The 27,828-nt window shown below is 41.4% G+C and overlaps 2 protein-coding genes across 5 annotated transcripts in view; one reads left to right on the top strand and one right to left on the bottom strand.

Moving 5' to 3' along the window:
* The window catches only part of ADNP (activity dependent neuroprotector homeobox), a 30,233-nt gene extending 8,613 nt beyond the window's left edge, over positions 1-21,620 (top strand). For 2 of the 4 annotated variants that reach the window (XM_081293104.1, XM_081293103.1), the window contains exons 2-4: positions 13,294-13,406; positions 15,160-15,252; positions 17,449-21,620. In XM_081293104.1, the coding sequence (XP_081149230.1) occupies positions 13,299-13,406; positions 15,160-15,252; positions 17,449-20,559 (3,312 nt within the window). In that variant the 5' untranslated portion in view covers positions 13,294-13,298 and the 3' untranslated portion in view covers positions 20,560-21,620. Of the gene's footprint in view, positions 1-13,293; positions 13,407-14,447; positions 14,469-15,159; positions 15,253-17,448 lie in introns of those variants that run through there. The other 2 variants (XM_081293106.1, XM_081293105.1) reach the window with 2 other exon arrangements.
* BCAS4 (breast carcinoma amplified sequence 4) overlaps positions 1-27,828 on the bottom strand; it is a 271,892-nt gene that overhangs the window by 191,928 nt on the left and 52,136 nt on the right. The window lies entirely within an intron of this gene.

Genomic DNA, 27,828 nt, shown 5'->3' with positions numbered 1-27,828 from the left:
CCATCAGTATATACATGTTACACTTCCTCGTGAGAATAACCTGAAAACCACAGGTTCCATCAGTGTACTAGAAATTCCTGGTGATCATGGTTAGGCTTGTTGTCTGAAATCTAGTCAAAGTAGCAGGAGAAGCAGCGGTACAATAGCAGTTTCCAGTTATTGGCACTGGTCTTTTGGTATGAATGTCTTAAAAAGGGAGTAACCCAGGGCTGGGGTTGTGGCTCAGCACTCAGTGGTAGAGCACTTGCTTAGCATATGTGAGGCACTGAGTTTGACTCTCAGCACCACATAAAAATTAATAAAGGAGTAACCCATGTATTGAAAAAAATAATAATTTGCAAAATCTTGATCACACCTTGATGTTTCTACATAACTGCAAGTCACTAGGTTTATGTACAGCAGTTGTTCGTGTTCTAATGCATAAGCATACTAAATACCACTGAGCTTGTTAAAGTTAAGAATATGCTAACTAACTTGAATGCCTCATAGGGATGCATTTAAAACACTGCAGAAAAGCACTGCTTTGTGTAAATACAAATGTACATCTGCTTCTCAGGAAAAATAATAGTCCAAGTTTATACCCTCGTATTTTACTCAGAATACTAAGAATTTTCAAAGTGATTATTTCAGAATCTGATCTGGTTTAAGGTAATAATGGTTATTGCTTTAAGCATTAACTTGCATCATCTCATTTAATCTTTCTGACATTGGAACAGTGGAGTAGTGTCCTTCTGGTTTTACATAAGGAAACAGACCTCTAGGCTTTTGGATCACAAAGCTAATAAGTCTCAGAGCATAAACACATCTGTCCAGTTCTAGGGTAGATTTTTCATCGTCATATCTTAGCGTCATTTCTAGCAAAAAACAGTGTTATGTGCCATGTTACCCTAAGTCATCTTAAAGAAGTTAGACTGTAAGGTAAAAGAAATTTTACATGGGGCTCATAGGTCAAGTAAATTTTTGTCCATGAAAACAGGAATCTTCTAGGAGAACACAAACTTTAATTTAGGCTATAAAGATATCCTTGAAAAGGTACTTTTTTCCTTTCTCTGTGACCTCTGTGTCATACCTAAGACAATGATGGTTTCATGGACCTTCCAGATTGAGTTAGAGTGGGTATAGGCTCCCTCGGGTGACCCTGGCTAAGTGTGGTGTCCACTCCAGCCTTTCTTAATGGAACCTGCTGATCACAACCAGAGTCATCCTCTGAAGGTACCATTAAAGTCATATCACTTCTTGGGGCTGGGAATGTAGCTCGGTCGTAGAGCCCTTGTCCAGCATTCTTGAGTTCAGTTCCCAGCACCACTACCAGAAAATGTCCTGTCACAGCACTTCTCTATTTCAGTACCTGCAGCCTCTCAGATGCCTTGCAGACATGCAGTGAACTGCAGCTCCTTATTCAAGTCCTTCTAACTTGAACTGGTTTTTCCAACCTTGTCATGATCACTCAGAAGCTTGACCAGCAGCCATTCTGACTATGCAGTAGTTCCTAGAACTTTCTGATTTCCTCCCTGTGGCACTGTGCCAGTTTTTTGCAATAATATTGAACAGATACTCAACCTAGCTTAGCAACCTCAACTCAGTAACTACTTCCACTCTCTGTGTTGAGGAAGAACTTTCCCTCCTCTGAAGCTTCCTAGTACTTAGTTGGTGATGCACTACTATATTTATGGAGCATTACATCTGCATGCCTTTTCTAGGCAAGAACTCCTCATTCATGTGGGTACTAGAGATGGAGCTAAAAATCCAAGCGGTGTCTTTGTTTTGTTCTGTCATGAGGATTGAACCCAGCAGTGCTTTACCGTTGAGCTACATTACCAGCCCTTTTTATTTTTTGAGACAGGGTCTTGCTAAGTAGCTTAGGACTTCTCACTAAATTGAGGAAGTTGGCCTCAAATTTGGGATCCTCTTGCCTCAGCCTCCCAGGTAGCTGGGATTACAGATAGATGCCTCCACACTTGATTAACAGTATATTTTTAATGGACCTTCTTGAATAGTGGGATGGCAACCTTGTCCTGCATATTTTAAGAGTTCTATTTAGTCCATCAATTGAGATCATGAAAACTAATCTGCTGAAAAAACATACATTGTAATTATATTATACAGGCATGAGTACCTCTTTACTAACTGTATAATTTATAGTTTTAAGTCATTTTTTCTAAATCTCTGTGATTAGCATTTAAAATAAAGCTTTTAGATCCCAGTATGATTATAAGTTTAATGACTGATAACATTATGAACCATGCTATTATTTACCGTTTTATTGTTGGTCTATTAATAAACTACACCAACATGAAGAAAAACAAACCTTGCTTAAAGAACCATTAATTTTTTTTTCATTCTGCTACCTTTCGTAAGGATTCCTGTTTCCCCCTCCCCCAGGACCTTTACCCTTTTATAATTCTACTCTTGTAACTAAACGAAACTTTAAATTATCTTATTTATTTATTTGTTTATTTTTTGCTACAGCGGATTGAACCCAGGGGCTCCTAACGACTGAGCTGCATCTCCAGCGGTCTCCCCCCCCCCCTTTTTTTGTTTTGTTTTTTGAGACAAAGTCTCAAAAGTTGCTTAGGCCTTCAGTCTGCCAAGCTGCTGAAATCACAGGCATGTGCCACCACACCTGGCTTATTTCTTTATTTCTTTTTTTATTTTTGATTGAACAAGGAGCTTCTCTGAAAAGTGCTTTTCTGTGATGCCATGCACGGCTGAAGTGCCTCCAGCTGTATTAGACCTGTTAGTCAAGGCAAAGCCAATCAGGACCTTTGTTGCCAAGAGTGATGTGTTACACTCTTCTGGGTTCTTGACGAGGAGCATGTTTACCAAGATAGTGAACTCTGGTTGGTCGGTGGGTCAGTCAGTAAGTCTTAGTACTTAAAGTTTTGGGGCCACCCAGATTCCATAGAATCACTCATTTAACAATATCCAAAATGGTCTGGACATTTGTAAAGGCCTCAGTTCTATCCTACATCCAGAGACTTGCTCTAGACAATCTGTCATGTTCCAGGGAATCTTAACAAATGCATAGTAGTCATAGCTTTGACACATCCCCATCAATGATAAATGCCTCTGGTTTTGAACACAAGCTGCTCTGCTGCTATTAAAATTGAAGCATACCTTATCTGCTTTCATAGTCATTGCTGTTTCCTTAAATTTTTTAACAGCTACATTTTAAAAAGTTGTCTTTAATTTTATTTATTTATTTTTAATATTTTTTAGGTGTTGATGGACCTTTATTTTATTTATTTATTTTTATATGGTGCTGAGAATTGAATCCAGTGCCTCATACATGCTAGGCAAATGCTCTACCACTGAGCCACAATCCCAGCCCATGTCTTTAATTTTAATAACAAACTTTCCTCTTAGCCACTTTAAAGTGCACAGTATGGTGGCATTAAGTTATACAATTTTTTATCTTGCAAAATTGAAACTATACAACCAATCTACTTTCTGTCTCTTAGATTGGACTACTCTTAAATACCTCATGAGTGGAATCATACTTTTGTGACTGGTTTATTTGACTTAGTATGATGTCTTCAAGGTTCATCAGTGTTTCTGGTAGCCACTTTTTTTAAAGTAAAAAGTGAAATTAATTTTAATAATATTTTGACCCTAATATATCTAAAGTATTATTATTTTAGCATAATCTAAAATGTTTTGACTTATCAGGTTCTTATTTTCATAATAAGTCTTAGAAATTGAGAGGGTATTTTATATTTTAAAAGCATATCTCAGCTGGGCATGATGGTTCATGCGTATAATTCCAGTGACTCAGGAAGTTGAGGCAGGATTACAAAGCCAACCTCAGCAACTTATTGAGACCCTGTCTCAAAATAAAAAATAAAAATGGCTAGGGATGGATTTTAGCTCAAAGGTGAAGTAGCCCTGGGTTCAGTCCCCAGTACTTTAAAAGAAGAAGAAGAAGCATGTCAGTTCAGAGTAGTCACATTTCAAGTGCTTCATTAATCCTCTTATGGCTAGTGTCTTACTGAAAAGCACCGTTTTTTTAATAAAAAATAATTTACAAAATTTTCAAGCTACTTTGGTTTTCTTAAACACTAAAATACGTATATTCTATTTATTTTGGAAAGGGAAAACAGAGCTGTGAGTAGTGCTCACTGTTAGAGCTGTTGCCTAGCTTGTGTGAGGCTCTGTGTTCAATGTCCAGTACTAAATATATATATATATATATATGCACATAAAAATCTGGAAGGATAAATTATATCAACAATACCTTGTATTGTTGCTTGCCTTCAGGTAAATTTGTGGAGGTTATGTTTTTTGCTTTCTGTATTTTGCATATTTGTTTGCTTTGGTAACGGCTTTATCGAGATTCATACAGTTCAAGGGATTTAACTCAGTGGTAGACCTCCTGCCCTAGCATGTGTGAGGCCCTGGTGGGTTCAATCCCAATACTGAAAAAAAAGAAAAAAAATACAAACTGAGATTAATTTATATGATATAATTGTACCCATTTATTTAATTCAGTGGTTTTTAGAGTATCCAGGGATGTGCAGCGAGCACCGTAATCAATTTTAGAACATTTTTATCACCCCAGAAAGAAACCTAGTAGTACCATTTAGAAAGCAATCTCCTTTCCAACTCTCTAGGCCATAATCTCCTTTCTGTGTCTGCACATGTGCCCATTCAGGACATCTTGTATAAACAACCATACAATATATGACCTTTTGTCACTGGGTTCGTTGACTTATTTGCAGGGTTCAGCTTTGCTGGAGCATATATTAATACTTTATTCCTTTTGTCACTGAATCATATCCCATTATATGAATATATTCTCCATCAGTTAGTTTTTAAGTTGTTTCTGCTTTGGAGGCATTATGAATAATGCTGCTGAGAACACACATGTATAAGTTCTTGTGTGGACGCATGTTCTTGTTTTCTTATCCATTTGGAACAAAAAGAACCTTTATTTGGGAGAAGGAGGTTGGGGTAGTTGAGTGGAATAACCTCCTACTAATACCTCCTTCCAAACAAAGGAAAGGGGTGTCAAAGCCTCTGCAGCTTTCAGAAGAACATGCATACTGAGGACAAGCAATGGGAAGGTAAAGGAGGAACAAGCAAGAGACATCTGCTTTTTGAAAAACTGTCAAGGATGCCAAGGTCGGGGTTTTCCTTTTTCAAAATAGTACCATTGTGATTTGGACAGAAAAAGGTACTGCATATGTGACTATCTAGTAGCTGTTGACATTCAAAGTGATAAGAGCATTGTAAGATAAGTGTTCACAGAGCTGAGTTGTTTCCATTCTTTTCTGGATGTGATGGGATCATCCAACTGACCTTGGATGTATATCTCATCTAATCTCTGTATCACCACTTGTGCTCTGAAGCTATTCAGTACTTTAAGACCATTTCAACTTAGAGTGTTGAAGTTGTGGTACTTTCAGATGTAAGTGTGTAGCATGCTGTTTGCAATGCATGTTAGATATTAGAACCTAATCAGCATGGGCAGTGGGAAGAGCACCACTGCACCATGGACCTGGGTACGACCTCAAGACCCAGCTGGCAAAGACAAGTGGTTGATTCACCTGCTTGTGTGCCAATCTTTAAGATGAGGAGAATTCACATTAGGCAACCTTTAGGTTTCTTTCAGTGCTACTTTTTGATAACAGATTTCAATTAATATCATGAGGAAAATGAATCTTTTGCCGCCTTTTTCATTTTAACAGAGTGCTCATGTCCCTATAGCTGAGAAACTGAAAGACTGGAGATTGTTGAAATAAAAGTATTGAGCTGGAGTGGGGCTCATGGTAGAATGTTTGCCTGGCGTGGATGAAGTCATGGATTCCATCCCCAGCTCTGCAAACTACAACAAAAAAGTATCTTTTTTTTTCCTTACTAGCTGAACAAGCTAACTGAAAAGGGCAGCTCAAGTGTTGTTGTTTAAAGGTTTATTTGGGGCTTGGGGATGTGGCTCAAGCGGTAACGAACTCGCCTGGCATGTGCCGGGTGTTGGGTTCAATCCTCAGCACCACATAAAAATAAAATAAAGATGTTGTGACCACCAAGAACTAAAAAATAAATATTAAAAAATAAATAAATAAAGGTTTTAATTGGATGTAGTCATATGGGAAGTAGCCACTTGCAACACAAATGCATATTTCAGGAGCACGACTTTAAAGAATAATAGGTTGATTGAATTATGTCATGTGCATGCACAAATGTGTCAATGAATCCCACTATTCTGTATTATTATAATGCACAATTAAAAAAAGTTTAAAAATAATAATGTCCAGAATTCGCTCTTTCATTTGTCCCATCCAGTGTAACGGTTTATGCAAGGTACAAGGAAAATCGATAAATGAGAGCCCAGCCATTGGGGGAGAATGGCCTATAAAAATCACAGGAGTGAAAAAAAGGGGGAAGAATTGGAAGGGCATGGGTAGGGGGTGTCTTAAAACTTTGAAAGGCTATCATGTGACTAGAGAATTATTCAACAGCTGAATTAAAAGCAATATACAGTTTATAAAACATTGTAAAAAGTAAACTTTTGAAATGAGCTGTTGGGTATAAGAGTATTCCCCTTACAGTGACCAAGCAAAGAGATGATGGCTCTTTGGAGCCGGGTTGTTGGTGGAAGGGGTTCACTCACTGTTTTAGAAAATCACCAAAAATCCTATAAATGTTTTTGTATAGGATGCTGTGTTTAGATACATATTATCATCTTGCCTTGCATAAACTTAGTCTCCCTATTCCAGAAAGAGTTATAAAAACTTAATGGTAAAGAATTAAATAATTGAGATTTAAAATGTGAAGAAAATGGTCGTGTGTGTGTGTGTAGGCAATTTTGTGTGGTTTTTTTGTTTGTTTGTTTGTTTGTTTTTTTAACAACTGTATTGGTGATTGAACTCAGGGGCAGTTTACCACTGAGCTTCATCCCCAGCACTTTTTTTTTTTTTTTTTAAAGCAAGTGAGAGAGGGGGGAGAGAGAGAATTTTTAATATTTATTTTTTAGTTCTCGGCGGACACAACATCTTTGTTGGTATGTGGTGCTCAGGATCGAACCCGGGCCGCACGCATGCCAGGGGAGCGTGCTACCGCTTGAGCCACATCCCCAGCCCTGTGGTGTTTTATTTAATTGTCTTTTATTACTAAACTGGGAGAAAAGTACAAGTCCAATACCATTAGTGATTTAAAAGAGAAGAAAACGGAAATTAGTAACATTTTCTGTCTGCTCTTGTCTTTATTGAGTATTCTGATATGATTATCCTAACAATATAATTAATGTTCACTATTCAGATTTTAGCTTTCAGTACAAACGTGTCATCATTTGCAAAGTAGTTTTTCTTAGTCCTCCTGGCTTTCCAGAAAGCTCTCTGTTTTAGTCTCAGCTCTACTATACATCTGCTTAGCTTAAGGAAAGAGAAGACCAAACTTTATTTTCTTACTTTTTGTAGTTTTATCATTCTGCCCGTAGATAGTCAAAAAATGATCTGTTACTTAGCTTTTTAGGATTGGAAAGTGGTGAAAGGAGGAGACCCCTGGCTACTGTTCTGTGAAGAATTGCTGGCATCTTGCAGGTCTTCTGCCTGCATGCAGAAGAGAGAAAGGAGCTTCTGCTGCCCAGGGCTGTGTTTTAGAAAAAGATGGGATGGAGGATTGCTTTCAGGCTGGATGCAAGCTTTCAACTGGTCACTCACTGGAGGACTGTTCTAGCAAGGCTGTATGGGGTTCATTCATAAAAATATAACTATATACACTTTTTTACTGATAGTTTAGTTTAAATGTAGCACTTAGTGACACTCTTAAAGCAAATATAGGTGTTTGTGCTTGCTGCTTCAGCTGCAAGTCCCAGTAGAGTCAAGAATGATAAGGGCTTACGGGTTACCATGACCACACTTTGACTCAGTGATTTTGTTGACAGGTATTGATTATGTGGCCATAGGAAAGAGACTGCATGAATGTGGGAATTGTATTTTATTCTGCCTAAATGGTTTGTGTCATCCCTCCCCCTTTTCAGTACTGGGGATTGAACCCAGAGGTACTTCATCCACGCACACCCCTTTTTTGATAAACGGGTCTTGCTAAGTTGCCAGAACTGCCTTGGACTTGGGATCTTCTTGCCTCAGCCTCCCAAGTAGTTGGGATTTCAGGTGTGCCACAAGAAGATCTGTTCTCAAGAAGAAGAAGAAGAAGAAGAAAGTGTTATCATGAGCTTTGATTCTCCTTATAAGAATCTTATTATAAATGCCTCCCCTTAGAAGATTGCCAGCATAACTTAGCATTTTAAGTTAGCCCATTGAATTAAAGAAACTTCAAAAATCTCTGGAACCTCAGTGGGGGTTATGAGATCTTTAGGTAGATATTAGCTAGCATCAGCATTAATTGGAGTACTTCATTTTTAGTTCAGTATCAAGGGTCTGAGTTTCCTACATATTAATTTGGGTTGCTAATGTTATGAAAAATGACATAGTTTATATAAAGTAGTAACTTGAATGTCTTCCTAATTTTCTGTTCAGCTGCCATTTTTCTTCACTAGTAGTAAGTAGCATCATTTCCAGCCTTTAAACCCCCTTCTACCACTGTATTTTTCTTTGTAACTTTAATGTAGAAATATTAAAAAGACAGCATCACAGTATAAATGTATGTTCTGATCCTTTGAGCTTCCTGTGTGGACTCCTGCAACTTCATAAACTCATCAGACTAATTTTATTTATAGAGATTTTTCAGAAAACTGTTAAAATTTTGCTTTAGTAGAATTGCCCACTGGGCACCAGAGTCTGCATCTCAGTAGACTGTCCCTTTGGCATAAATCTATACCACTTTCTTGATTTGATTGTTAAGTGTTTCAAGGAGATTGAGGCTTAGAAGCAAGATATTTTTCCCTCTCCCTTTAAAATGTAACCATCTGTCTCCACTTTTTAATCTCTAATATTTCACTTAAGATTTCTTTGAAAATGAGGGTTTCACAACTTTAAGAAAAAAAGGTGCACTGGTGTATAGCTTAGTAGAGCACTGTCTAACATGAATGAGACCCTGGGTCCCTTCCCAGCACTGCAGAAAAGTCGTGGATTGAAAAACCACTGGTTTGAGGGCTGGGGCTGGGGCTCAGTGGTGGAGCACTCACCTTGCACGTCCGAGGCCCTGGGTTCAGTCCTCAGCACCACATTTAAAAAAAAGAAAAGAAAATACATATTTTAAAAAAAAGAATATACTCTTAAAAAAAAAAAAAGAAAACCACTTGTTTGGACTAAGCAGCTTGTGTTTAGGTGTTAACAGAAAAACGAACCATCCTTGTAGTTCTCAGTGTAAGAGCAGATTATACCTACAATGTATAATTGGACTCATTGTCATATTCGCTGTTGTGTGTATACTGACATTAAATAAGCACCATATACTGTTGTTAGAAATTTTAGAGGGGCTGGAGTTGTGGCTCAGTGGTAGAGCACTTGCCTGGCATGTGTGAAGCCCTGGGTTTGATCCTCAGCACCGCATATAAATTAATTAAAACATCCATTTACAACTAAAAAAATACTTTTTAAAAATTCTGGAAACATAAGTAAGAATGCACATTAAAATAGGAAAACATTCTAGAAAACGCTGTATTAGATTTTTAATTGAAATAGCTTAATATGTAATATGGACACATTTAATTTGGAGGCTTGTTTTTCTTCCTGGTTTGATTTTTCTGTGCCTGGCCAAGGGTTTACAGGTGGTGTTGTATTGTGTCCTGCAAACTTAACCTAAGCTCCCAAATTGGCACTGTCAGCTGTTGGAGTTTCCTCCTTCAACCCTGAACAGACTGACTAGACCCAGAGCTTTTGGCAGAGTAGTTGTTTGCAAAAGGTTTGTCAGTTAATGGCCTCTTTGGTGGGTTATTGATGTCGGCCTACCGAGAGAGATTATTTCCTTTGATCCAGCTCTCTTTACCTATATTTACCTGCTTGGTATTTAAACTAAAAAAAGTGCTTTTTGCTTTTGATATTTGGAGGGTGGAGGGAGGTTGGAATGTGGGTATTATTTATGTGGTTTTCATTTATCCATCACCTTAGGGCCTAGGTGAATCTCCAGCCATTGACTCTTGCTTTCTAAGAAAGCACCATGAGTAGAAGGTGGCCTGGATTAATACACTTTAATGTCTGGGACCTCATCTGTAGGTTTGGGTATAATTTGCCAAGATCCATAGGAAAGAGTATGGTTAGTCCAGTCAAAAAAATGTATTCAGATCATTCTCAAAAAACAATGGTTTTAATCTAGTTCATCAGATGGCAGATGCTTACCAGAAAGCTACTTTCAGTCATAAATACAACATTTGCATCTGTTAACTGTTACTAGTAGGTTATTAAACTTTCCCCCACATCTTTTAGAATTTAGGAAGTGTTTTGACCCCTTCCATACCTCTCTTTGTTTTGGATTAATGAAATAGAACAAAGGCATTTTTGAGAATAACTACGTCTCCTGACAAACTCTACTTCTCCTACTACACCCATTCACAAGTTCGACTATTCAGTATAAAATGCCCCATTTTCCCTCTTGATTACTCCCTCTCCTATGGCCACTGCCCAGTGGTTCTCCCAAGACTTAGTTGGAACAAAGCTTAAGCAGAAATGATAATGTGCTTGCTCATATATCTGAAAAGCCTGGGGGCAGGGCTGCTGAGGAGTGCTGTCCTTTAGGCATCTTTTCTCCCTCTGCCTTCTTCAGGTGGTGGCAGGTCCCCACTCTCCTTTAGCATCACTGTCATGTTTGGAGCATATGTTCCACTCTGTTTTTATCAGTGTCTACAGAGATTAAATACTCTTATTGGTCACCTAATAAGGAGACTTGTTGGTTATATACATTCTGCTCCAGTGGAGGGGGACCTCCTAAGCTGACAGCACATCTGTGTGGTGCAGGGTGATTTTAAGAGGAGACTGGCACAAGTGTCTGAACTCTGCTGCTTCAGGGCCTTCTGCATGCCCCTGGGACCGTTTCCAGCAGCAGTGCATCTTTAAAGGGGCAGGCTGTGTGGCATTTACCTCTCATCCCAACAAAGTGACTGGCAAAGTGTAGGTGCTTTGAAGATGAGTGAGTGTAGCTCCATTAAATGATCCTTTTTTTTTTTTTTTTTTTTTTTTGCCTTTTTTAATTCCATAAGATGGAAGAAAGCTCTTCTTGGGATTAGGATTGGGATAATAGTAAAAATGACCATCATGATAACCAAGAAGGCTAAAGAGTGTATATTAGCCACCAAGGAAAAAAATACACCTATCCCTCTGAACTGCTGTCAAAAGTTCATCTCTAGGACAGAGACTGACATTATTGTAAGCCATCTTCCTTCCTAAGAGTAATGATTGTAAACATTTTGTTTTTCTTTACCTTCAAAAGTGAAGAAAGGGCCCTTGATCTCAAGACAATTTCTTATTCTGATCCCAGCCCTCAGTCACTGAAGTATCTTAAGTTTCTAATTCAAAGGGGTTTGAGGCTTGTGGTAATTTAAACAAAAGTAAAATCATAACATTAATGAATCCTGAAACCAACAATTGATTTGAACTTAGATTTCTTTTTTTTTTTTTCTAAATATTTTTTAGCTGTCAATGGACTTTTATTTTATTTATTTATATGTGGTGCTGAGAATCGAATCCAGTGCCTCACACATGCTAGGCAAGTGCTCTACCACTGAGCCACAACTCCAGCCCAAACTTAGATTTATTAACAGTAATAGGATGAAAAAATATAGGACCCTTGTTGTGTTTCACATGGCCCCTCATAATTCTGACATTGACTGGTAGAGTCAGGTGAGACTTGAGGAATCGTTTGTGTTGTGTTAGGCATAGAAAAGACTAAGACGTTTGCATGTAGCCCTTTGTGGGAGGAGGAGCTCCTGGCTGGAGGATAATGAGAAGGGAACCGGCTTTGTTTATATTCCTGTACTGACATGGCAGAGAAAACAGGGACACCAAAGCCACTGGTTAAAGTTAGCTTGATAAGGCTGAGAAGTGGTTTCAATTAATGCTTTTCTCTTTGGGGTTCAGTTAAACTTTTAGTGCTGTGTATAGGATATTTTCAGACTTATAAGTGTTAGTAAGATATCCAAATTCAGAATTTCTGGGAGTTGTTTGTTTTGGTAGGTTCCACCCCTCCTTCCATTTTCCATAGTTTAATGTTGATTTTTGGAGTAGACTAATAAATGAAGTAACATGATATTACAATTGGATTAGTTGACTTGCAGTTTACAAATGGTAGTGGTATTATAGCCTAACAGCCTTTATTAATTAGAAGGCCATATTTGCATATATTAAATTTGAATTCCTGGTGTTTTGGCATTTGTTTTTGCTGGTTTTGCTCTTAGAGCTATTTTATTCTGCAAAATTGCTTTGGATTTGGATTATTAAATTAATGACAAATTCTTGCCAGACTTTATGAAAGTTTTATGGTCACTTTGGAAAATATACACACTTTCAAGTGCCTAAATTTTACTAATTTTATTTTATTATTATTAAACACAAATCTTGGTTTTTTAAGAAACTTGGGAAAATGGATCTAGATTTCTGATAAAATGAACTAGGACAAACAATTTTTCAATTCCCTTACATACAGGCTTTTGGTTTTTTCCAAAGGATGCCCTAAGTTAGCCTACAGCCCTCATCCTTTTCTTTCCCCATCTCAACATTCATCCAGTGGCCATAGTGAGTGCCTTTGTCCAGGTGTGTTGCCAGCTCAGGAGTGAGTCACACAGCTGTTGGTGTCTTTAGTTTGGGGAATACACAGAAACTACAGGACAGTTCCCAAACCACAAAAACCTTTTTTTCATGACACAATTGTGTGGTAATCATGCTGAAATGCTGAGCACTTTCTATTTTCAGAGGTTCAACATCACAAGGAGAAAAGCACTCATACTTGATTTAAAAATAATTGGTTGGTATAATTTTCCTAATTCTCAACTTTAAGATCATCACTGGAATGGTTTTTTAAAGCCTAATCAGAATTGTGCCAGAGTAGACTCAGAAGTCAATCTGTAGCATAAAATATCCTGTCAAAAAAATAGAAAACATCTGCCAGGTGTGGTGGCGCACACCTATGATCCCAGCTACTTGGGAGGTTGAGGCAGGAGGAGTGTGAGTTCTGAGCCAGCCTGGGCAGCATTGCAAAGCCCCATCTCAAATTAAAAATAGGAAAAATAAGAGCTCTTATTTTTGCCTGCCTGCTTTAAGTATTCAAACAATACCAGATAAGGATATCTACTCACCTTTTTTGTGAGATGGAGCCAGGGTTTGGGAGTCTATCATCAGTGGATTAGTAAATATTACAAGTTGTACATGTTTTGACTTTGACTTAAATTTTTTTTTCCAATAGAAACTATGTTCCAACTTCCTGTCAACAATCTTGGCAGTTTAAGAAAAGCCCGGAAAACTGTGAAAAAAATACTTAGTGACATTGGGTTGGAATACTGTAAAGAACATATAGAAGTAAGTAGCATGCCGTTTTTTTAATTTTAACGTGACTCCACTTCTGATCCATTACTTTGTGTCAATGGTCAGGATCGCTAAATGTTAGGTGTGATTCTGAATTCTAACCATAGCATTAGCTTCGCCAAAACTCTAAGCATAACTTGTTCCTTTGTCCCTAAAATGGGCTCTTTGATCTTTGCATCCTGAAGCAGACACAGCTGTCATGGAGGGCTGGAGCATGTCAGACAGTTGCACTACGTACTTTAAGATTGTCTATGGATTTAGTCCTCAATACAAACACCACCTTTGGTAGGGGGGGAGCATAGGAATTCTTATCTACAGTTTGCAGTCGGAGGAGGGGAGCAGCTGAGGAAGGGGGCTGTAGACTCGAGCCTGTTCTCATTCTGATAGGCCTGAATGTTCTGGTGACCTTCTGATTGTTGAGGCATGGTTGTTTGGGTGCTTGTCGTCTCTTTCCTTAGGATTTGAGCATTTGTTGGCCCTTTTGACCCATCAGAGACTATTTTCTTCCCCTTGTTAACAGTTTGGCCTTTACAAACTGTTTTTCTAGACTTTTTATTCTGTGAGCTTTATACAGCCCAGTGGGATACCAGTATAATGTCTGCTCCTTTTCCAGTTCTCATTGCTCCAAATCTTATGGTTAATTGGTCAGAAGCTCTGATTGAAAAGAAATGTTTCAAGCTGTTTTCCCCACTAACCTGTAAGTTTCACCTGGCCAGGGGCCATAACCACCTTGTTAGTCGGTTTATCCCCAGCACCTACACAGTGCTTGGCATACATGAGGTGCTTGGAACATGTTTGAATAAAATTGGGAGTATAAAAGCAATTCATTCACAGAACAAGTTTTCTTTTCCTGAATCCCACTAATAATACTCCAGGGGCATATTGTGGAGACTGAAGCTTCTCAAAAGTGGGCTTCTCTAGTTGTGTGGTCCCCAGTGTGGAAGTAGCCCCTCTTCAACCGCCCAAGTTCAGGTAGATCGGCCCAGATAAAACAGTCCATTCAACTCTGCTCTCCGCGGGGTCATCTTCACAGAAATAAATAATGCAGATATTAAGGTACCTTTTCTATCCTACGTTTGATTTGTTCCTCCTGTTACTATATACATTATGTACTCTGGAATTTGCATGTACTTGATTTTTCCACCCTAAACTGTGAACCATTTAGAAGCAAGGGGATTTTTATCCTAAGATTTTTTTATCTTGTGGGGGTTGGGGGGATTTAGTTTTTTTACAGAAGACTACAAATGTAACATCACATTGCTTACTGTCTTTGAATAGCTTTCTTTCCTTCTTTTTGGGTTTAAAAGTCCTGAGTTTTCTTCCTGATTGATCTCCCACTCCATCCCCCAAAATATCTTTTTTTCCCCCGACAGAACCAGAATATCGCACCTGCAGAGCTATTAGTGAACATTTGTTGGCCCTTTTGACCCATCAGAGACCCCCCTCCAGTACTACCCTTGATGAGCCATGGTGCTCTACTGGTTTTGACATGTGACTGGATTTTTTACTTAAATAGAACTTCCATCAGTTTCACTGGAAGCCTGGCTGACCACTAGGGGAATGTAGGTATAAAATGTTTAATGCCATACGTTTTTCTGTAAATCATAAGAGATTTACCATTCCTGGTTTAAGTCTTGGGGTTGGTTTTCCTGTGCTTCTCCCCAACCCTGGCTAAGAGGTAGGATTTACATGTAAATGTAAAGTTGATGCCACTATGTTTTTGTAAACTTCTTTCACTGTTTTCTAGGATTTTAAGCAGTTTGAACCTAATGACTTTTATTTGAAAAACACTACATGGGAAGATGTAGGACTGTGGGACCCTTCACTTACAAAAAACCAGGTAAGTGGCACAAAAGACTTCCCCAAATGGCAGTAATCCTTGGTACACCCCAATTTCGGCTCTAGGCCTTTCACAGTCATACAGTGTTGATGGATAATAACCTAACATGGAAGATAGCAAAACTGTGTATTTTCCTAAGTGGTAGGGAAAAGTAAGAACTTTTTGTCTTTTTGTCACTGGACTGAACTTCCAAGTGAAAGAACGAAAGAAGATTTTGTTTTTAAAAAGTTTGAAGGCCTGGGGTGTAGCAGACTGCCCTTTTACAAGTGCCTTGATACTTTTGTTTCTGAAATGTTTTCTCTATCAGTCTGTTTATCTTGTCTGTGTTGCCATCTTTATGTTTTCTAGAGAAGGAAGGTCATACTCTTCTATTAAGGTTTTCTTATTTGTCTGTTAGTGGCATCCAGTTTCTGAGAGGGTGGGGTAGGTGACTGTAGTGTGGCAGTGACAGATGTTTAACTTTTTGTAAATTGGCATTAAAAACAATAATTGTGGTGCCAACAATCACAGATAAATGAAAGAAATAAGAAAGAGGGAGTTATAGACGGTGTTTGTTTATCCGTAGGAAAAAATGATTGTCAATTCAAATTAAAAGTTCTAACCCTGCACTAGTGATTGTTCATCTGGTGGAACATACTCAACAGGGAGTTCATCCTTTCAGACTCTAACACAGGTGTTTAGGTGGTTCTTTCTTACTCATATCCTAGGGAAAGGTATTAACCGGTAGTCTTCTTGTGGAGAGCTTTCTAGGTGGGCACACCATACGTCAGCTTTATGAATCAGAGTTTCACAGCCTAATTCTAGAGAAGAGTTGAGTCTTGAGGAAAACCAGAGAATCTCATTTTGGTTCAAGGTGGCCTCTGAAAAAAAGCAGGTTTCTAGGGAGAAACAACCTCTCCTTGAGCATGTTTCCCTGTCTCCAGATATAGTCATATCATCATTTGATATCAGTGTGATCCATATGCATTAATGCATAACATCAGGCAGCCTTCACAGTCTATAGGACATTTTTATTTGACATATTAATTTGAATTAAAGCAGCTGTCACTTCGTTAACCCTTTTAAAGCTACTCCTACTTGAAAAAGAATAGCAAAACTTATAGAAAAAAGCTGACTTTACAAATCAGTAGGTTTTTTAATTAGCAGTGAAGTGTGAATACTATAGTATACTTTAAAAATGATATCTTTTTTTTTTTTTTTTTTGAGAATTTTAATGTTTATTTCTTTTAGTATTTGGCGGACACAACATCTTTGTCTGTATGTGGTGCTGAGGATCGAACCCGGGCCGCACGCATGCCAGGCGAGCGCGCTACCGCTTGAGCCACATCCCCAGCCCCAAAATGATATATCTTTATCTCTTAAAAAAGTCTGATTGCAGGCTGGGTTGTGGCTCAGTGGTAGGGAGCTTGCCTACATGTGTGAGGCATTGGGTTAGATGATCCTCGGCACCACCTTTAAAAAAATAAAGATATTGTGTTCACCTACAACTAAAAATATTTTTTTGTAAATTGTCTTAATTGCATTAAATATTCTGAGCCCTGAATTTTACTATATCATAAATCTGAAGTCCCTAAAAGTTCCTGATTTACAAACTGAGGATGATTTCATGGTTTGTTTTGTTTATTTATTTGTTTGTTTATTTTGGTACTAAGAATTGAACCCTGGAGTACTTTATCACTGAGCTACATCCCTAGTCCTTTTTATTTTTTATTATGTTAAGGTAGGATCTCACTGAATTGGTTAAGACCTCACTAAATTGCTGAGGCTGACCTTGAACTTGGAAATCCTCCAGCCTCAGCCTCCTGAGCCTCTGGGTCTATAACCTCTGGGATTACAGACCTGGGATTACATGTACCACTGCACTCAACTCATGATTATTGGTAACTGTAAAATGTTTATATTGAAGCGATTTGTCTTTGTTTTGTCAGAAACCAATAAATATGACTCTGGTCTTTTCTAAACAGTGAGGAAGAACTTGGTGTTGAGTTTTTTAATTTACACGTAGGGACACAAATTAAAATATCTGGTTTAAAATAGCTTTTTTATATGAGTATCTCTTTCATGAATTTATTCTGCAAGAGGAAATCAACCATGCTGAAATTGGTGCATTAAGAGTTGTTATTCTAGAAGTAGCAAGTTGTCTTGTTTTTTGCCTACCTGAACTGGTATTCTGATTCCAGTTTCTGTTTTCTTTAGGACTATCGGACAAAACCTTTTTGCTGCAGTGCTTGTCCCTTTTCCTCAAAATTCTTTTCTGCCTACAAAAGTCATTTCCGGAATGTTCATAGTGAAGACTTTGAAAATAGAATTCTCCTTAATTGCCCCTACTGTACCTTCAATGCAGACAAAAAGACTTTGGAAACACACATTAAAATTTTTCATGCTCCAAACGCCAGCGCACCAAGTAGCAGCCTCAGCACTTTCAAAGATAAAAACAAAAACGATGGCCTTAAACCTAAGCAGGCTGACAGTGTAGAGCAAGCTGTTTATTACTGTAAGAAGTGCACTTACCGAGATCCTCTTTATGAAATAGTTAGGAAGCACATTTACAGGGAACATTTTCAGCATGTGGCAGCACCGTACATAGCAAAGGCAGGAGAAAAGTCTCTCAATGGTGCAGTCCCCTTAGGCTCAAGTGCCCGGGAAGAGTGTAGTATTCACTGCAAGCGATGCCTTTTTATGCCAAAGTCCTATGAAGCTTTGGTACAACATGTCATCGAAGACCACGAACGCATAGGCTATCAGGTCACTGCCATGATCGGACACACAAATGTGGTGGTTCCCCGATCCAAACCCTTGATGCTAATTGCTCCCAAACCTCAAGAGAAAAAGGGCATGGGACTCCCACCAAGAATTGGTGCCCTTGCTTCTGGAAATGTCCGGTCTTTACCATCACAGCAGATGGTGAATCGACTGTCAATACCAAAGCCTAACTTAAATTCCACAGGAGTCAACATGATGTCCAATGTTCACCTGCAGCAGAATAACTATGGAGTCAAGTCTGTAGGCCAGGGCTACGGCGTTGGTCAATCAATGAGACTGGGTCTAGGTGGCAATGCACCAGTTTCCATCCCTCAGCAGTCTCAGTCTGTGAAACAGTTACTCCCAAGTGGAAATGGAAGATCTTATGGCCTTGGGACAGAGCAGAGGTCCCAGGCACCAGCAAGATACTCCCTACAGGCTGCTAATGCCTCTTCTCTCTCATCAGGCCAGTTAAAGTCTCCTTCCCTCTCCCAGTCCCAGGCCTCCAGAGTATTAGGTCAGTCCAGTTCCAAACCTCCTGCAGCTGCCACAGGTCCCCCCCCAGCCAATACTTCTGCAACTCAAAAGTGGAAAATTTGTACAATCTGTAATGAGCTTTTTCCTGAAAATGTCTATAGTGTGCACTTCGAAAAAGAACATAAAGCTGAGAAAGTCCCAGCAGTGGCCAACTACATTATGAAGATACACAATTTTACTAGCAAATGCCTCTACTGTAATCGCTATTTGCCCACAGACACCTTGCTCAACCATATGTTAATTCATGGTCTATCTTGTCCATACTGCCGGTCAACTTTCAATGACGTGGAAAAGATGGCTGCACACATGCGAATGGTTCACATAGACGAAGAGATGGGACCTAAAACGGATTCTACTTTGAGTTTTGATTTGACATTGCAGCAAGGAAGTCACACTAACATCCATCTCCTGGTAACCACCTATAACCTGAGGGATGCCCCCGCTGAATCTGTTGCTTACCATGCCCAGAATAACCCTCCAGTTCCTCCAAAGCCACAACCAAAAGTTCAGGAAAAGGCAGATATCCCTGTCAAAAGTTCACCTCAAGCTGCAGTGCCCTATAAGAAAGATGTTGGAAAAACCCTTTGCCCTCTTTGCTTTTCAATCCTGAAAGGACCCATATCTGATGCACTTGCACATCATTTACGAGAGAGGCACCAGGTTATTCAGACGGTTCATCCAGTGGAGAAAAAGCTCACCTACAAATGCATCCACTGCCTGGGTGTGTATACCAGCAACATGACCGCCTCAACTATCACTCTACATCTGGTGCACTGCAGGGGTGTCGGAAAGACCCAGAACGGCCAGGATAAGACGAACGCACCCTCTCGGCTTAATCAGTCTCCAGGCCTGGCACCTGTGAAGCGCACCTATGAGCAAATGGAGTTTCCCTTGCTGAAAAAACGAAAGTTGGATGATGACAGTGATTCACCTGGCTGCTTTGAAGAGAAGCCTGAAGAGCCTGTCGTTTTAGCTTTAGACCCCAAGGGTCACGAAGATGATTCCTATGAAGCTAGAAAAAGCTTTCTAACAAAGTATTTCAACAAACAGCCCTATCCCACCAGGAGAGAAATTGAGAAGTTGGCAGCCAGCTTGTGGTTGTGGAAGAGCGACATTGCATCCCATTTTAGTAACAAACGGAAGAAGTGTGTTCGTGATTGTGAAAAGTACAAGCCTGGGGTGTTGCTTGGATTTAACATGAAAGAATTAAATAAAGTCAAACATGAGATGGATTTTGATGCGGAATGGCTGTTTGAAAATCATGATGAGAAGGATTCCAGAGTCAATGCTAGTAAGACTGTTGACAAAAAGCTTATCCTTGGGAAGGAGGATGACAGTTCCTCAGATAGTTTTGAAAATTTAGAAGAAGACTCCAATAGAAGTGGTAGCCCTTTTGATCCTGTTTTTGAAGTTGAGCCTAAAATCCCTAATGATAACCCAGAGGAGCATGTACCGAAGATAATTCCTGAGGATGCTTTAGAATCTGATGAGAAGCTAGACCAAAAAGAGGAGGATGGTTCAAAATATGAAACTGTTCATTTGACTGAGGAGCCAACCAAACTCATGCAGGACGCCTCTGACAGCGAGGTTGACCAAGACGATGTGGTTGAGTGGAAGGACGGGGCCTCGCCCTCTGAGAGTGGGCCTGGCTCCCAGCAGTTGTCGGACTTCGAGGATAACACTTGTGAGGTGAAACCAGGAACCTGGTCTGATGAATCTTCCCAGAGTGAAGATGCCAGGAGCAGTAAGCCAGCTGCCAAAAAAAAGGCTCCCGTGCAAGGTGACAGAGAGCAGTTGAAGTGGAAGAATAGTTCCTATGGAAAAGTGGAAGGGTTTTGGTCCAAGGACCAGTCACAGTGGAAGAACACACCAGAGAACAGTGAGCGCTTACCTAACCCCCAAATTGAGTGGCAGAATAGCACAATTGACAGTGAGGACGGGGAGCAGTTTGACAACATGACTGATGGAGTAGCTGAGCCGATGCACGGCAGCTTAACCGGAGTTAAACTGAGCAGCCAGCAGGCGTGAGCGCCTGGGAGGCCACATTGGGGACACGCTGCAGCGGCAGGAACTCTCTTTCAGTCTGACTGCAAAGCTCTTTAAGTGGTACTGCCTTGGGAGGACTGGTCAGCAGGCTGTGGGGACACATGGCCACTGCAGTCCCACTGGTCATTTCTAAGTCTATGGCACGTTTGGCTGATCTCGGCTTTGGAAACTTCTCTGACAGACACGGTAACTAAATGTGAAAAACCCTAAGCTGGTGGCTCACGAACGCACATGAGGAAAAGCAGAGGTTTCTTTTATCTGCCTTTCAATATTCCTTTCCCTCTGTACAATGTTTGGTTGGATGTCCTTGAGAAGCGTTACCTGATTCACATGGTCATGTAGGACCAACATACAAGCTACCAGTCTCATGTGTACAGTAGACTTGGGGAAATTGGATTTTTTTTTTTCATGTATTCATTCTGAATAGTTGAAATGTATATTTGTACAGTCTTTTAGACCTATTCAAGTGATGCTTATGATATTGTTATTGTGTGCCCCATCATAGATTTGTTTCTTTTTTTTTTAGTGTTGCCCTTGCTGTGTAATAAATGCTATATCTAGTTTACCTAGCAAAAGCTTGAACCTGCGCTAGTATGGACCTTTGGACAGACTTAGTTTTTGCACATAACCTTGTACAATCTTGCAACAGAGGCCAGCCACGTAAGATATATATCTGGACTCTCTTGTATTATAGAATTTTTCTTGTTCTGAATATTCTTGACATTACAGCTGTCAAAAACAAAAACTGGTATTTCAGATCTGTTTCTGAAACCTTTTAAGCTAAAAATCACATCAAGAATTGACTTTGCAGCTACTAATTTTGACACCTTTTAGATCTGTATAAAAGTGTGTTGTGTTACAGCAGCAGACCAATGAGTGCTGCCTTTTGGATATTTAGTTTATCTTTAGTTAAGCACCACCCTGGTGCGTTCATTTATACCATCTAATATATGACACACTGTTGTAGTATGTATAATTTTGTGATCTTTTTTTCCCTTTGTATTCATTTTAAGCATCTAAATAAATTGCTGTATTGTGCTTAATGTAAATATTTGCTTTATTACCACGACAGACCTGTGTGTCCATTATATATTGTACCATTTGATGCTATGGCACTCTTTCATCAGAGACAGAAGCCACATTCACCAGGGAAACTTGTGGAAAACTGAGATCTGCCATTTACATAGAGAATGCTTTCTCTCAAGGCACTTGTTACAGATTATTTTGGTTTTGTGTTTTTAGCTGTAAAAGTATAAACACCCGTTAGTTCTTCAGTTCCCCTTTTGTTAAGGGACAAAGCCTGTGCTCACATACACACACACACACATATATATATATGAATGTCACAAAAGGATGTAAGCAAAAATTGGCGTTAATCTGCAAGCAGAATCTTAATACCCAATTAGTTTTTTCTTCTAAACGAATGAAGTGTTACTTTTCACCTCATCGTGGGAACAGTTGTGCTAAACAGGCCTTTGACTCTTAATAGGTTTTGAAGAGCCACATTCAGGGCCTTGAGGTGCAGAGAGCTGGTATGTTTGCTGTGCAGATTCTCCAGAGCAACTTGGGCTAAGAGCAGGACTAGTTCAGCATTTCCATCCTTGCAAAAACGATGAGATGCTCTAGTCCATATCGTGGCAAGTCGGTCACCCCTGGGGACATTGACTTAAAGAGGTCTAAAGTATGACTTCCATAACTTTCTAACACTCTCTCCCAAGAAGTATTCTTGTTGCCTGAGATGCTCCCTAAAAGATTATTAAGGCTTCTCAAAAACAATGCGGGCAGAAGTTTAAGAGTGAACTAAAGCATGTAGGGTTTGTGGGGCCAGCACAGAATTCCTAGATCTGTTTTACCACCTATGTTACAAAATTTTGTGCAGCCAACATTGAGGGTAGGGTAGCCCCAAATTTAAGGTGCTTTAGATTACCAAGTCAGAAATAGCAGCTGAATTGAAGCCATCTCATGTTTGTGGGAATTAACTCTGCCTGATTTAAACGTCGGAAGAACTGAGCCTGGGTGGGTGTCCTGCATGCAGAACTAGACACTTGCTCAGTAGCATGGGTGTGAGTGGCCCAGGGTCTCTGCTGGTTGGACATTGAGCAGATGAGGCTGCCTCTTTGCTTTGGTGGTGGAAGGGGCTTCTGCCATTGAGAGAATGGTTTCAGCCACTTAAAAAGTTGAAAATAAACAGACTCCCAACTGGAATTGTTGCAGAAGCCCTAAAAGTTGTCTCAATAAAAGCCATTTAAAAGAATGTTGTTGCGGCTGTTTGCTTTTGGAATAATCTGGTGATCGTTTAACTTTAAAACCACCTTGCAATTAGAATACCTAGAACTGTAGGCAGAACAATTCTGCAGATTTCTAATAAAGAAACCTAATTACTCATCCCAGAGAGCTTTGCTTTTTTGCACTTCAAATTTTCTTGTAGCAATGAGTCCCAGAGTCAGACTCAGGACTAAGGTTTCCCTCCCTCTTCAGCACAAACCAGTTTATTTAAAATCCCATCTTTGGTTCTTTGTCATTGGGCCGGTATGGGGAGGAGTATATCCAACATCTTTGGGTCCCCTCTTAAGATCTGAGTAGAAATGGACTTGTCCCTCTTACTGCCTGTGGTTGTGTCTATGTGATCCAAATGCCTGCCCATTTACTAAGGTGCCCATTTCAGAAATGGACCAAATAAAGGTCTGCTTTTCAAAACCCCTCTGTTAAAGACTGAAATCCCTCATCTAAAACACTTGACTAGTTGTCACCCACTGCTGCTGGCCAGGTGGTGGCTGTGGTGCTGAGGAGTCTTCCTATACTTATATCTCAAACTGCCAGCTCTGACCCCTCAAGATAGGGCCCAAGGTCATTTCCATGTGACTGTGCCTCAGCCTGCATGATGGAGAATCTGTACCTAATGAAGTTAAATAGAACGCACTGTGTCAGCTTTATAAAGCAAAGTGAGGCACTGGGTTTTCTACCTGCTGTGCCCCGCGTTTCTTAACAACCCTGCGGCTCACCAAGATGGTAAGGGTTGGTTGCAAGATTGGCTCACCTAAATGTTGACATGGACATCTCACCCGGACAAATCTCAAAAAAGACCACAGGAAGGAAAAGTCTGCTCTCATTATCCTGAGGTGATATTTCCAACATGACAATCACCAACTGGTCACCAGGAGAGACCAGAGAAACGACCATTGCAGCCGATAACCTGGGCACATCAAGCAGTCTGCTGGGAGGTTGGCTCAAAATCAAATCCAAACCTGTGGCACAGGACAGCCGCTCTGTGGTGATGGTCTGCATGCTGCTACTGTACCATCAGCCTGCTCCAGCCTGAATACTGAGCACCCAGTGGGACTTGATGTGCTTGAAATCCCACGACTTAGGTGGGCTTGTGCTCAGAAGTCAATGTCTGAGATGAAAGTTGCATGTGGTCAAAATTACCACCTGAAAATCCTCAAATCCCGCTTTCAAATGCCCTGTCCAATACGAGGATCCAGCAGGAAGGTCCGTGGTCTGTGCCAGAACAGAGGCGCTGAATGGAATCGGGCAGAATTCCCCACTGTTGTAGTTTCCTTGTGTGTTTGTGTTGTGTTCAGAATACAATGTTCCTGTCCTTCCCCACTCCAGGCCACCATCTGGCCTTAAGGCCTAAGGCCATGTAAACCTCGACTGGTTTTTTGCAATAAAAGTCTTGCTGTAGCTTTAGTCTTGTTACTGTAAGTGAAGTGAAATGGACCTCCTGACGGCAGACTGGAGCCCTTTTAAAGGAGACTGATAAAGCAGCTGGAAACAAACGGCTTTCCCAGTGTGCAGGCTGGGACCGCTGTGTGCGCCAGGCAGCGTCTGGGAGCAAGAAGAGGACAGCTGCGGAACTGCCTGGCGACGCTCTGTGGCAGGCGAAGCTGTGTTGGCGTCTCCAGGAGAAGAGCACCTGTTGCTGGGGAGGGCCTCTGAGCAAGGGCTGGACCACACCTGCCTAGACCCACCAGAACCCATGTGTACTGAACACGTCTTCAGAACCTCGCAGCAGCCATGCCTGGGACTCGCTGGGCACTGGAACAGCCTGCCTTGCCCCAGCCCTCACAGAAGACGGTGACCCTGCAGAGGAATTAACCCCTCAGGGTTCAGGTGCTGACCTGAAGGCTTGGGGAAGGTGCCACCTGGTGCCGTCTGGGACCAGGATCCCCAAGGCCACAGCCAGCATTGTCATTTCTGCCACATCAGTTCAGCAGCTGCTCTGTGTTCCTGGTGGGCTTCATCCCCGCTTTTTAAATGGCGGAAACTCACTACAGAAGAGGAGAGCCAGCACAGTTTGCCATTAATGAAGATAAAACTAAGGACAGTCTCAGCTGTAGGCTGAGACTTGCTGTTTGTTGAGGGAAACTCAGAGCTGGATCCTGGGCACAGCGCCACGTGAGACTCGTCAGCTGAATCAGCAGCTTGGTCTTGGTGTGACTCTTGTCACCTCCCACATGCTGGGGGCACTGACCTGAGGGTTGAGAGACAGTTCCTAGCCCAGCCTGGGCTCAGGCGCCAGGTGCTTTTCCAGGGACATCTGCTTTCTTTAGCAGAGGTTACCTGCTCACTTCACCAGCTCCTTGGCCAGGCACAAGGCTGCTCTGACACCCAGCAGCTGAGATGGATCCCCTCAACCCAAACCAGAAACCAGTTCAAATCCAACTTCCTGCTGCACTCGAGAAGGCATGGGAGGGATGGTGAGGACAGGACACTTCTTAAAGGGAACCTGTGTCCCAGGTGAACCAGAGGGGAAGGGGGGCTGGTCCTGGGAAATCTCTCCACTGGTATCCCTGAAAATGGACCCAGCTGCAGCTTGAAGTCACCTCCCTCCAGAGGTCTGACATAATTGGTCTGGGGTGCTGCCCAGCTGATTCTAAAGCACAGGGCCACGCGACGGCACTGGCCCTGGTGCTTCTGTGTAGAACACGTTGTTGGCTGTGCAAAGTAGCATCCCCACGTGTCCTGGATGCTCTGGCCTACCCCAAGAACTCCTGCCCCTGGAGGTCACTGCTACAGCAGCCGTGGGCTCCTGGGGACACCACAATGCTCCTGGGCCACTCTTCCACCTCTGCTCTTGGGCCCCTGACCTGGCTCCAGGAAGATGACTTCCTGTAAAATCCATAGCAGAGAGTCTAGAAGAATTGGCAAGATCCTCCCGGTGGGCAAGGTGAGACAGGCTTTGCTGGTTCGGTTCTTCAGAGGAACCGTGTGTTCATCCTGACAAATACATGTCCCCTATGTTTTCCCTAACTCCTCCCCCACAGGAAGCCACCAGACTCACCCTGCACCAGAAGTCCCAGCAAACCTAGGAGACCCACAGACCCACTGCCTCCACCCATCAGTTGACAATTGCCCGTCCGACTCTCAGTGCTTTCCCAGGGAGGTTCTGTGACAGCTGCCTGCAATCAGAACTCCCTGAGGTCCCCCAGCCCAGGATGCCTGCGTGACTGACCAGACCAAGGTCTGCTGCTGCAGATGGGTAGGGAGAGGTCTGGAGCTGCGTAGGCCCACGAAACATGTCCAGGGGCCTGCGGAACCCTGTAACAGAATGGGGAAAGGTGTCTGCCCAGACGTAACCCCTTTCCCTGAGCCCGTTTCACCCCAAGCAGGAGAGCTTTCTCAGGACTAGAGACGGGATCTTGGTCAGCTTTTATGCTCATCCACTGAGATAATCAAGTGCTCTGTCCTTTATTGTCTGTTATACTAATTTTTCAAACGTTAAACCAGCCAACCTTGCATTCCTGGGAGAAATCTGCTTGATCAGGTGTATGGTCCTTTTCTGGGTTGCTGCCTCTGCGGCTGTGTGGTTTGCCTCCGGGTCTTGAGGGCTGTTGCTGTGGAGCCCTCTTGTAGGTCTGGTTTGGTTCCCATCCCCCAGAGCAAGAGCCTTGACAGCAGGCACCTCTATGATGGGACCCACCTATCCCTGGGGATTTGGGAGCTGGGCACAGAGGTGGCCTAGACTGCCAATGGCTGGAGCTGCAGTGCAGCTGCCATCCCCCACCATGGACATGCCACCCGCAGGCATCTCCTCACCACACATATCCTTGGAAGTCCCCAAGCCCGGGGTCTCTGGCTCTCAGGGTCTCAGCCCCTCAGAGGCTCCAGCTCCTTGCTGCCACATGAGCCCAGGGCTGCCAGACGCCCCAGGTGTCAGAAGAGGAGGAGCCGCTTGTTTCCATGGCTGTCCTGTCCTGATTTCCAGCGGCTGGCAGTGGGTCTTAAGGGGATTTTCTCAATAGGTAAACACCAAAAAGGAAAAAGAAGTACAGTGGAAAGGACACTCTCGCCCCACATGCCCTGTTCTCCAGTTTTTATTTATCTTGAGAATTCTCATGCCTCTCATTTTTGCACAGATAGTAGCACATTATGGACATTTCTCTGCATTTGGCTTTCATATCTTGGCGACGTCTCCATGCCGACTCACAAGAACTCCCGATCGATCCGTCTTTACAACCTGCTCCTGTTCCACAGTGGGGACATGCAAAGCCAACGCCTGAGGAATGCTCGAGTTCTGCCCAGTCGTGTGCTATTTCAATGCAGGGGCCATTGTCGTGCTTTATCATGTCTTTCTCAGTAGAAGCTGGGTTCTGACAGCTGTAGGTACTGGGTCTGAGTACACATCTTATTTTGATAGGAGAATAGTGTCCCAGCATTGAGGCCTAAGAAAGCATGTTTGTCTAAAAGTTTACCAGCAGTGTCATTAAAGATTCTAATGCAACCTGATATGTGAAGAAATTTCCAGAAATAATTATTTTTTTTTCCTTTTTGGCAGGACTGGGAAACAAACCCATGGGGGGCCTTGCACGTGCTAGGCAAGCACTGTACCACTGAGCTGCACCCACACCCCCTCAGAGTAGTTCCAATATTCTCTCCTACTTACTGGAATACATTGAGGTTGAGTGTCTTTTCATGTTTAAACACCTGCATTTTCTTTTCTATGAAATGCCTGTTCATACCCTTTGCCCATTTTTTCTTATTTATCTCTAAGTGCTATTTACATATTAGGGAGATTATTCCTTTACAACTGAGTTGCAAATATTTTTCCCAATTTGTCATTTGTCTTAAATTTACTGGGTATTTTTGTTGTTTTCTGTGTGGATTTATTTGGTTGTTTTCTTTTTGTGTTGCTAGGCAAAAGTTTTGATTTTATATGTATAATCAAGATTTTCTCCTTTATGGCTTCTGGGTTTTGTCCCCTCTCCAGTGTATCTGCCTACTTCCTAATTAGATGCCTTTTATACATTC

The sequence above is a fragment of the Spermophilus citellus genome (genome assembly GCF_964194105.1).
Source record: "Spermophilus citellus genome assembly, chromosome: 4".
Classification (NCBI taxonomy): domain Eukaryota; kingdom Metazoa; phylum Chordata; class Mammalia; order Rodentia; family Sciuridae; genus Spermophilus; species Spermophilus citellus.
This window is presented reverse-complemented; position numbering and strand designations above follow the sequence as displayed.